The sequence below is a fragment of the Myxine glutinosa genome, chromosome 11 (assembly GCF_964187855.1).
Source record: "Myxine glutinosa chromosome 11, kmMyxGlut1.1, whole genome shotgun sequence".
NCBI classification, from domain to species: domain Eukaryota; kingdom Metazoa; phylum Chordata; class Myxini; order Myxiniformes; family Myxinidae; genus Myxine; species Myxine glutinosa.
In genome coordinates, this window is record NC_136271.1 from 107,975,503 (window position 1) to 107,987,831 (window position 12,329).

At 43.3% G+C, this 12,329-nt stretch overlaps 1 protein-coding gene across 2 annotated transcripts in view; it reads left to right on the top strand.

Annotated features, from left to right (window-relative positions):
- QARS1 (glutaminyl-tRNA synthetase 1) overlaps positions 1-12,329 on the top strand; it is a 90,297-nt gene that overhangs the window by 76,177 nt on the left and 1,791 nt on the right. For both annotated transcript variants that reach the window (XM_068131319.2, XM_068131320.2), the window contains 3 exons: positions 4,132-4,236; positions 5,001-5,093; positions 5,267-5,394. In XM_068131319.2, coding sequence (XP_067987420.1) covers positions 4,132-4,236; positions 5,001-5,093; positions 5,267-5,394 — 326 coding nt within the window. The remainder of the gene's footprint in view (positions 1-4,131; positions 4,237-5,000; positions 5,094-5,266; positions 5,395-12,329) is intronic.

The following is a 12,329-nucleotide window of genomic DNA, read 5'->3' on the forward strand; positions in this document are numbered from 1 at the left end:
TGGTGTGTTTTCATGGCACACATTGGGCTCCTTGATAAAAGTGGAGCAATGTTTAAATGCCACAGGATATCTGGACATCATTGTCAATCAGGTGCATCCCTTCATGGCAGCAGTGTGTCCATCTGCGATTGGATTTCTTCAGCAGTATAATTCCCCATGCCACAAGGCTAGGATTGTCGAGGAATGGTTCCACGAACATGACGGTGAATTCAGCGTACTGGAGTGGCCTGCCCAGTCACCAGATCTCAATCCAATTTAGCATCTGTGGGATGAGATCGAATGAGCTATTCTGAGTAGAGATCCACCACCAGCCAAATTGACACAACTATGGGAAGCATCGGAGTCAACATAGGCCAACATCCCTTTGTTGGCCAACAAGTCAACATAGGTCGAACGCTTTTGACACTTTGTAGAGTCCATGCCCCGGCAAATTGAGGCTGTTCTGTGGGCAAAAGGAGGTGCAACTCAATATTAGGAAGGTGTTCCTAATGCTTTGTACACTGAGTGTATATGGGGAAATCACAACCCAAGCACACAATATCTTTACAGGAGGACCACGACACAGCCACAACATGTGTAGATTGGCAACTTTCATTCAACCCTGCTAAATGTAAAGTCATGCACTTTGACAAAGGACATAAAAATGTTGCACAACAACTCGAGGATGAAGAACGACTAGTTACACAGGAAGAGAAGGCCATTGGTGTTTTTTTGTTTTGTTTTGTTTTGTGTATACAAGATCGAGGCTCGTGAAAGAGCTAACAATCACACAAAAAAATCAAACAGACACATAAGACATATAATAAGGGGAGCAGTAGACAAGATGGGGAGAGATGGGGAAGGGGTGGCAGAAGTATAAAACACATGGACACTGCAAGGACTTCCAGGAAAGAAGTTGGTATTTCAAAAAAGTGGATCTAGGGTGAATTAGCGGGGGTAGAAAAGATCAAGGTTTTGGATGGGGGAAGATAAGAGATGGTGGTGAACAGCTGTTTTAAAGACCTGGAGGGAGGAGTGGGATTGAAGAGTGAGGGAGTTTGTTCCAGAGGCAGGCGAAAAGAGGAATGAAAGAGTGAAGGTGAATAGAGAGTCTTGATTTTGGCAGTTTAACCATAAGAGGGTTGCTGGCAGATATTGTGCGACCTGTAGGAATATTTGGGGGACAGAGCACAGAGAGAGCTGGAGGAGCAAGGCCGGAGAGGAGTCGGCAGAAGACAGAAAGACCACCAACCTGCCTGCGGTGAAAGGTCCTCGGAGTTAGCTTCATCGTGGGAGATTCCAAGATTCTGAAAGCTTTGGTTTCAACAGCGTGAAGCCGAGCTAGGTGTGAGGTAGGAGCACCGGCCCAGAGGGGAGAACAGTATTCCATTGAGCTGCTGATGAAAGCCTTGTATGTGGTGAGGAGCTCAGGTGTGCCAAGGAAGGACTTCGCATGACGGAGGATGCCCAGTCGGCGACTGGCTTTGGAGGCCAGCTTGGAAATGTGGTTTTCCCAGGAAAGATCATGGCAGATAGTGAGACCCAAAAGCTTGAGTGACAGAACTTCTTGGAGAGGATTGTTGAGAAAGTAGATGGGAGTGTTGTCCAGTCGGTCTTTTCGGAGAGCCATAGCCATAGTGAGAGTGTGAGATTTGTCAGGATTGAAAGACATGTTCCACTTGTTTGACCAGTCTGTGATTTTGTCCAGGTCTGCAGAGAGTGAGGAGGCTGCAGACTTCCGATCTGAGGGATGAGGAATGGAGCGGCAGAGAGTGGTCATCAGCAAAGAGATAGAGAGGATTTTCCAGAGTCGGAGAGATCATTGTTGAAGACCAGAAAAAGCACGAACGTGTTTATAGACAATGACCTGGCATTCATAGGCATGTAGCTGCATCTGTCAACAAGGCCAATCAGATGTTGGATCTTATCAAGAGGACCATTTCCATCCTCACCAAGGCAACTCTCCCACTCCTCTTCAACTCTACGGTCCGTCCTCTCCTAGAATACGGAAATGTAATTTGACATCTGCGATTTAAAGCAGATTCTGATACGATAGAGAGGGTGCCAATGGAGAGCAACGAAGCTACACACATGCATGCAGGACACACACGGGAGAGACAATTGAACTTTGCATGAATTTCAAGGACATTTGTATAAATGGCAAAATGAAATGCATTTTATAGGATTTTGAACCTGTCGTCCTACCATCATTATATTGGAGAGGATGGGGGGGGGGGGGGGGGAGGGAGGAACCCCACTACATCGTTTGTGAAGGGTATTATTGCTTGCTTGCTTTGGATCAGTTGTGCGAATGGTAAAGAATGCTTTGATTAACCCTTAGATGCAGTCGTAAAATAACGTTTTTCATCTAGAAGTGGGTAATTAGTGACCCTGAGTTGTCAGGCTTTTATTGTTGCAAAAAAGAAATATCAAAAGTAAATGTAATTATCTTTTTATATTCTTTGAGGTGTATTCTTTGAATATTTAACAAAAAAAAAAAAAAAAAAAATTCTCCACCCTTCAATGCATTCCTGGATCTTTTAGACCCAGCCTGATTTTTTTTCCCTATAACTTTGTTGTAAAAACATTTCTATGCATGACCGTCCATATGTGCTTAGAATAAAGGGTAATACATATTCCTTTGTGTGTATTTAATTTTTTTTAGCCACCCCCATCCCCTTTCCAGGAACCGTGTGTGTGTGTGTGTGTGTGTGTGTGTGTGTGTGTGTGTGTGTGTGTGTGTGTGTGTGTGTGTGTGTGTGTGTGTGTGTGTGTGTGTGTGTGTGTGTGTGTGTGTGTGTGTGTGTGTGTGTGTGTGTGTGTGTGTGTGTGTGTGTTTTGGTGAGTGTGTTTGTTTGTGTGTGTGTTTTGGTGAGTGTGTGTGTGTGTGTTTTGGTGAGTGTGTGTGTGTGTGTGTTTTGGTGAGTGTGTCTTGTTCCAATGTATCTTACACACCCTTTACCCACAGGACTCAAACTTAGCAGAAAGAACGTTTTCTCCCCCAGAATTGTTTTGTCCTATGACCTTCCCCCCTCGTGAGTGTGTATGGGACAAGTTATTTCATGAACAAGCTGCGTTTGTGGGTCACATTCGACAAATAATGTGGGTGTTGTACGTAAACAGGATGTATGCATTGAGGCAAGCTACATCCATGACGTTCTGCCACAACACCACAGGCCACCTCCTGCTTTGTCGTTTACACGAGTATGTGTGGACCATCTGATCCATCGTGTCCACACCAGCTTTTGTTCTGTTGTAATACTGGATAATTTCAGGTTTCTTTTTCGTTCTCTCGTCTTCATCAATGGCATTGTCGTGGTGTGACGTGCTGAGAAGAATTACAGCTTTTCTTTGTTTTGGCACATAGCTGACCATGGTGATGTTGTCCCTGAATCCAAATAAACTGCTGTACCGCTGTCGTTGCTTATTGGTTGCTATCACTGGTGGGATGTGAGGTTTGGTTTTTCTGAGTGTGCCTACAAGTGTGAGTCCTTTGGTGAGCAGCTCCTCAGGCAGTGGCACACCAGTGAAAAATATTGTCCTTCATCACATTTCTTCCTGTACCCCTAAAATCAGTGCACACTGTTGTGACAATATTGTGTGCCAAATTCTTCTGCACAGGTTGACCAGGCTGTCTCCCTGTGTATGCAATTCCATCCAGAGCATAAGTAATTATGTATCTCCTATGAAGCGACCCAAGCTGGGATGCAAAGATGCACAGTCAAGTGCTATTTTGCAGCAATCCTGAAAGAAAAATAAAATAAAACACACAAAGGAATATGTATTACCCTTTATTCTCAGCACATATGAAAGGTCGTGTGTAAAAATGTATTGTTATAGTGATAAAACAATCATTCTTAGCCCAGGTCAAAAAGTACCCACTTTTGGATGAACGCAAAATTTTTGATGAAACATTATTACAACAATCCTGAAAGATAAAAAAATAAAACAAACACATAGGAATATGTATTAACCTTTATTTGAAGCATATGTGGAAGGTCATGCATAGAAATGTTTTTATCACAAAGTTAGAGCAAAACAAAAACCATGGTGGGTCAATAATTACCCACTTCTGCATCTAAGGGTTAAGAATATGTCATGGTGCTTTGTGGTTAACAATATCTGATGGTGATTTGTTGTGCACCCGCACAGCCTTCAGAGGTGGTGGTGCCAAACTTCCCATTGCATGAGGAAAAGGGAAGTCACAAGGTACCGTTTGGGCCTTGCATCTTCATCGAGCGAAGTGACTTCCACGAGGCAAGTGACTCCAATAAAGTTCTGGTCACTGGCTCAGTGTGCGTGTTTGGCCATGCGTGTCTCGAATTGCAGATGTAGGTTTGATTCCAGCCAGTCATACAAAAATGGTACTGTTACACTGTGCACAAAATAAAGGATATTGGATTCAATTGTCATACAGATTTTAAACCACAGGGCAGCATCGTATCTCCAGTATAGCATGTTGTAAACATCATGCAGCATGACACGGGGTAATGCAGTGTGGTTCAGCATAGTATATCATAGTGCAGTGCAGTGTGGTGGAACATGTTTCAGTATAGGTTTATGCCCAACATTGTGTGTTGGAAGTTAATTCCCCGAGCTTGATGATGTGGCCTCTTATTTATTATTAATTTTTTGGTTCAGATAACTGCACACACACACACACACACACACACACACACACACACACACACACACACACACACACACACACACACACACACACACTGACACACACCCAGTGTCAAACCCCAAGGTGATGATCAAAACTAATTTGGGTCTTACCATTTCCGTATTGCAGTCATGTGACCCCCTCCTTAACCTTCTCTTGGATAGGTAATTAATGCCTGACACACACACTGCCTTGCATAGCCCTGGATGAGCACCACTTTGTGCTCAAAATAAGCCTTAGCTTGCCTGCTAGGCAGTGATATTCAGTGCTTTCATTTTTGGTTATCCTTAGTTTTTATGCACTGATCTCCATTACCTTTTGAATGCCACCTTAGCCTTGCACCTTTCTGTAGGCTTTGGAACCCGGGTACCGCCGACTCGCCCCTGGGCAGTGCACAGGACTGAGGCATGCTGGGTATGTCATCTCGCTGGATGCAGTTCTAAAGGTGGGATTTTAAAATTCTTTTTTTATGATACATTTCACAAAGGTGGTTAAGATATCACAAGTAATGGTTGCAGGGCTTTTATGAGCCTTGACTAGTTATTTTTTAAAACTTGCAGAAAAGCACCAGTGATGCCATTTTGATCCTCAGCTTCTGTTCTGCCCTCATTGTGACAGAATGAAGCAGGTGAGATTGAAGAGCTGCGAGTTCTTTGCTGCCGTTCAGACTGTGCAGAAAAGCCCAAAGCCTTCATTCATTGGGTTTCGAGCCCCATTCCCTGTGAAATCCGGCTCTATGACCGCTTGTAAGCCTCTGTGTGGGACTCACCTTGTACTTTAACTTTATTTTAATCGGCCATTGCAAGCACTGATTTTGATGTTATAATGAAAGGAATGAGGCATCCAATATCGAATAGTGCACCAGCATTTTGTGCAAGATGCATGTCAAGCCTTTGCTTCTTAGATGTCTCTAGAAAATACCAGTCATTGGATTTTCTCACACACTAACGCAAGAAAGTTTACAAAATACATTAAAATTTGATCTAATTGGGCGTCAAATGAGTGCAGCCCCCTCATGTTTTATTTTTATTTTTTTGGTATACAACATCGAGGCTCGTGTTAGAGCTAACATTAATGACCAAAAAAACAAACGGACACATAAGACGAAATAAAGGGAGCGGGAGACAGGATGGGGAGAGAGAGAGGGAAGCACACAAGTACAACATTTGAGAGCAGGGACATTGGGAGATCTGTGGGAAGTAGAGGGCTTGGGGGGAGGAGGCACGGGAAGGGGGGCGTTGGGTGGGAGAGGTTAAAAAAAACACATGGACACTGCTAGTACTTCCAGGAAGGAAGTCGGTATTTCAGAAAAGTGGATCTGGGGTGAATTAACGGGGGTAGAAAAGATCAGGGTTTTGGATAGGGGAAGATAAGAGATGGTGGTGAACCGCTGTTTTAAAGACCTGGAGGGATGAGTAGGATTGAAGAGAGTGAGGGAGTTTGTTCCAGAGGTGGGAGAAAAGAGGAATGAAAGAGTAAAGATGAGCAGAGAGTCTTGATTTTGTCAGTTTAACCATCAGAGGGTTGCAGGCAGATCTTGTGCGACCTGTATGAATATTTGGGGGACAGAGCCCAGAGAGAGCTGGTGGAGCAAGGCCGGAGAGGAGTCGGTAGAAGACAGAAAGACCACCAACCTGCCTGCGGTGAGTGAGAGAAAGGCCCTCGGAGTTAGCTTCATCGCGGGAGATTCCAATGATTCTGAAAGCTTTGGTTTCAACAGCGTGAAGCCGAGCTCGGTGTGAGGCAGGAGACTCATGTTTTCACTTTATCTTTGGTTTTAACAGAACTTCTGGTGTTGTTGGAAGTTAGAATTTATTTTTGTTACATTGTAAGAACACATGAGGGGGGAGGGGGGGAGGGGGGGGGGAGTTGACAGACAGACAGATGAATGAGTAGAGATAAAACACTGACGTTTGAGAGAAATGCTTGTAAGGCTTTGTGCTCATGTGGAATTAATTTGATGCTGGCCTGACAAATGGAACATGTCTTTCAACCCTGACAAATCTCAAGTTTTACCATGTCACTCCAGAAGGATCGTTCAGCAAACCCACCTTTGTATTTTCATTGTCAGTGACTGGAACAGGTCCAGTCTCTTGAACTCATAGGCTTCACCATCATCAGCCTTGATCTCTCCTGGGCTGACCATATAGTAAAGCTAGCCTCCAAAGCTAGCCGCTAATGGGGCATCCCACATCATTCCAAGTCATTCTTTGAAATCAGAGCTATTCGCAGCCTTTAAGAGCTTTGTGTGTCGCTCATTGGAGTTCCTTGTGGGCTGGCACCACCAGCATCGCATCACTTTCCTGGGAGCTGCAGAATCTAAACCTTTCAACATTATTGGGCTCTCCCTTAATGAGACTGAAGCACAGAGCCTATTGCTTTCACATTGTCTCTTACCATCGCATCTGGTTTGTATGCTTACTGGCCAACTCTACTCTTTTGTTCCTCTTTTCTCCCACTTGCGGAACTGTCTTCTGGCGGTGGTTCAAACTCACCCTTCCCTCCAGGGCTTCAAATCATCATCTCATGTCACACCACATCCCTACCCACAGTCTTTTCTTCACTTATTAACCTAACCCAGTGGTCGGCAACCCAAATAACAAGAAGAGCCATTTTTTAAAAATTTGATTAAAAACACAATATTCGCAATGCACATAAATCCCATTTAAATAATTGAATAACAGGACAAAGACGCACACTGATTTGTAATGCAATACATGTTTATTGAGTTGCTATCGATGAAAGGGGCCATTAAATTTTCTTCAGTATATTGAGTGTTGTTGGGCTAGCGGCTGGTGTTGGGCTAGCGGCTAGGGTGCCAGCTTAGGATCCTAGGATCCTGGGTTCGAATCCCGGTCGATCGCTGAATTAACACCAGGGGGGTTGACTCAGCCTGTCATCCTTCCGAGGTCGGCAAATTGAGTACCAGTTCACTGGTAATTCCCTGTTTGTCGTAAAAAGGCGACAAAAAGGGTTGGCGGCAGGAAGGGCATCCGGCCGTAAAACATTGCTTCAAAAAGGGGACCAAAAAACAACAACAACCATGGCCCCCGAAAAAGGCCAACCCCCGCTTGCGGGGAAAAATGGCCTCTAAATGTGTTTTTTTTAATTTAATATATTGAGTGAGCTTACCCATATATATAGTGTGATTTCTGCTGTTGAGTCGTTCGATGTTTGGACAGAATCCTATCATTTTCACGAGCGTGGCTCCGCGCGCCTCACCACACGTCGTTTCAGAGGGATAGGCATTTTGACCGTCTGCTCTCTCATGGAGTGAGGGATGGTGGGAATAGTGGGTGGGGGTTAGTGGTGGTGACAGTGTATTGGGGGTCGTGTCAGGCCAAACGACGTATGTTTTATTTTGCCCATATCACGATCTACATCTCGATTAATCAAGTCAAAGTAACAAAAAAAGTAGCGCTGATGAATACGGATAAGTCACGAATCTGTTTCTTAGGTTAGCTTAAAATATATAAATAACATGATGGAATTATTAAAGAAAATTTGAAGAAGAAGACATTTTGGGCACAAACATGCATACCTAACCATACGTTTGCCCATTATAATAAAAAAAGATGTCATTGAAACTTGAATACGTCTATTAATTACATACTATTTAAACCTGACTACGTTGATTAATTACGTCCAATTAAAACCAGAGTACGTCTATTAATTACATACCATTGAAACCTGACTGGGTACATCTATTAAATACATACTATTGCAATATGAGTGCAGCACGTCTATTAATTACATGCTATTTCAATGTGAGTCTGTCTATTAATTACATACCATTGAACCCTGACTCTGTTGGTTTATTAAATACATACTATTGGAATATGAGTACAGTACGTCTATTAATTATTACATGCTATGGAAACCTGAGTACCTACATCTATTAATTACACTGAGTATGTCTATTAATTACATGCTATTGAAACATGATTACATGGGTCTTCTGGGTCTTCAGCGTCTTTTCGGTCTTTGTGGTATTTTGGGGTCTTCAGGTCTTTTTGGTCTTGGCTGTATTTTGGTATTTGGGATCTTTTGGATCTCTGGGGTATTTAAGGGTCTTTGGGGTATTTAAGGGTCTTCGGGGTCTTTTCAGTATTTGTGGTATTTTGGGATTTTTGGGGTCTTTGCGGTATTTTTGGTCTTTGGGGTATTTTTGGTCTTTGGGGTATTTTGGGTCTTCGGGGTCTTTTGGGTCTTCGGGTGTTTTGGTTCTTCGGGGTCTTCTGAGTCTTCAGGATCTTTTGGGTCCTCTGGGTCTTCAGGGTATATGGAGTCTTTAAGGGTATTTTGTGTTTTTTTAGGGGTCTTGGTGGTATTGAGGGAGTTAAAGGGTCATCAAAGGTCTGAGGGGTCTCGGCAGTCTAAAGGGCCAAAAGGTATATGCCAACAGTACGTAATACGTAATTAAGAGTTCACGGACTGTGTTTCTGGGTGTTATTTTTATTTGAAGAAGAAGACATTTTGGTCACAAATAATATACAAAAAACATACAAACATAACCATATACGTTTGCTCTATTATAATGAGATTTTCAAGCAGGACTGCAAACTTGCCTTGTTCAATCAATTCCTCAGTGTTCTTTTTTTTTTTATACTTGAAAACACCTGCTCGCACAGGTAAGTAGATCCGAAGATGGACAGAATGCCAAGTGCACATCTCTACATGTTACTGTTGGTGTCCCGTAAAGAATTCCAAACTTCAAACACAATTTGGTCTTGTTTTTTAAGATCATGCATTTCAATCGATCTGTGTTGAAGTGTCAGGGTAGATCTATGCCTTTTGACATTGTCGAGTTTGGTCACTAAGCCTCTGAATTTCGAACTCCAGATGTACTTCTCCTGCAAATCGGCCAGTTCAGGTTCAAGTTCTAGTAAATCCTGAAAAGTTGTTCAGAAGTGTCTGCTTCAAGAAGTTTCAATACAAAAGATAAAGTTGCCTTTTCCTTTCTGTATTCCTGAAATCGCCCTGTAAAGGCTTCTTGCACTTTCAGTATCACATGTTTTAGGTTCTCGGTGTCAAGCCCATAGTTTGTCTCCTCTGAATTGTTTCAGTGATGGGAAATGAACCAGCGAACCTGTATATACATGTCCCTTGCAACCAACGCTATTTTTCGCTCATATGGTAGCACTTTTTCTAACAGCAAATGAGCTGTTTCCCTTTCCTTTTAGCTTCTGTTAAGGCCGTTTAAATGTGAGGTGATCACCATTAAGTTAAATGTCTGTAGCTACTGAGGATCTCTAAGTTCTGCATATTCACACCCCTTTTCCCACATAAACACCGTCACTTCTTTCAGACAGCCTGCAAAATGCACAAGCACTCATCCCCTGGAAAGCCACCATACCTTGTTGTCAGTTTCCGAATATTGACAGTTTTTTTTTTACCTCTTTAATAAGTTCATTAATAGCAACTCATTAATAGTAATTCATCAACACAGTTCACATATGGAACAACTTGCACGCACGCACGCACACACACACACACACGCACACGCACACATACACATACACATATATATATATATATACAAACACGTACACATATACAGTCGGACCCCGCTATTCGCGGGTTCCGCGTATTCGCGGTTGATAAAATGCGACCTGTTTCTGTATTCGCGGAAAAGTGTCCCGCGGATTCGTGGGTTCTTTTTCCATTCGCGCCGTGTTCCGTGAAATCGCGCTTTTTGTTTTTCCTATTCGTGATCGTGTTCCACTAATTCGCGGTTTTTCAGGGGGGAAAAAACAAAATTTGCAAGCTGCTAGCTTGTCACATTTTAAAAACCCATCTTTTACCAGCCTTGCATAAAGCAGGTGGACATACGCAAAAAAAACATCTTCGACGAGCCACAATTTCCGGGATTAGCCTCGACATTGCCGGGATTCTCGCCGATATTCTCGGGATTTGCCACACCATTCGCGGATTTTGCCTCGCCATTCGCAGTTTGGTCCTCTCCATTCGTGGATTTTCACGACTCGGGAATCTATCCTCCCCTTTTTCCATTGAAACAATGCCCCGCTTTTCGTGGTTTCCCAATTCGCGGCATTTTCCAGGAACGTATCCCCCGTGAATAGCGGGGTCCCACGTTATACACAAAAATACACAGACACGTACAGTCGTACACATATATACTCAAAGATATGCACAAACACACACAGACACACTTGCCGTTTTTATAACTCATAAGTCAGTCAAGCTTGTTACCCTCACCTGAGGAGAGGGTATTGCATTTGAGCCCGTTTGTCTGTCTGTCTGTCTGTTTGTCTGTCTGTTTGTCCGCACAGAATAAATATGATTTTCTCTGCAACCGTTGGTCCGATTGACAGGAAATTTTCACCATAGGTGCAACTCCACCTGTATAATTTTATAATAATTATGACGTCATCGGTCACGTGGTTTGGCCACCATCTTGAAAACCCGAAAAACCTTGGACGTCTATATCTCCGAAAGCGCTGAATAGAAAAAATTGGGACATGGCTCATTGTAAAGAACTCTCCATGTGGAATAACATCTGTTAATGATGATGTCAAAGGTGCCTCCATTATGACGTCATAATTCGACAAGTACAAAACTTCATCCGATCAAGATGAAATTTATTGAGCATAATATAGGGATAAATGGATAAATGGATAAAAGTATGGATGGACTGAAGGAAAAGATGAACAAGTGGAAGGAATGTATGGAGACAAAAGGTCTGAAGGTGAATATCGGAAAAACGAAGGTGATGGCAAGTGGTAAAGCATGTGGTGAGGTGGAAAGAACTGGGAAGTGGCCGTGTGCTGTGTGTAGGAAGGGTGTCGGAGTGAACTCCATTCAATGAACAATGTGTGCTGAGTGGGTTCATCAAAAATGTAGTGGTCTGAGAGGGTCATTAACCAGTGTGGCAGCTACATTCAAATGTAAGGTGTGCACAGTGGGAGCTGCACATGGAGGAAAAGTTGAGTTGGATCTTGGAGACGGCGTGAAGCTGGAAGGTGTGAAAACATTTTGCTACCTCGGAGACATGCTGAATGGAGAAGGTGGATCAGACTCGGCAACGGTTGCTGGAGTGAGATGTGCATGGAAGAAGTTTCGGGAACTGAGTGGCGTGCTGATGAGGAGGGGAGTGTCGTTGAAGCTGAAGGGAAAGGTGTATGCTGCATGTGTGAGAAGTGTTATGATTTATGGGAGCGAGACATGGGTAATGAACGCAGAGCAGCAACGAAGGTTGGAAAGGGTGGAAATGTGAATGGTTCGATTGATGTGTGGAGTATCGTTGAGAGAGAGAGGAAGACAAATGATGAATTGCGAAAGATGATGGAAATAGAGCCTGTGATGGATGCTGTGAAGAGAAACAGGTTGAGATGGTTTGGTCATGTGTTGAGGAAGGATGAAAGTGACTGGTTGAGAAGAGTGATGGAAATGAATGTAGAAGGAAGTAGAGGACAGGGAAGACCGAGAAAGACTTGGCTAAAGATGGTGGAAGAAGAAATGCAGGCAAGGGGGTTAACAAGGAGAGATGCAGAAAATAGGGCAAAATGGAGAAGATTGTCATGGGGACTGCAAGGCTAACCCCTGCTCTAGCAGGGAAAATGGCCTTTAAAATGCATGTTGTTGTATAATATAGGGATAAATTGGTGGAGAAAAAAATAATGATGTCATCGGTTACGTGGTTCTGCCGCCATATTTGTTT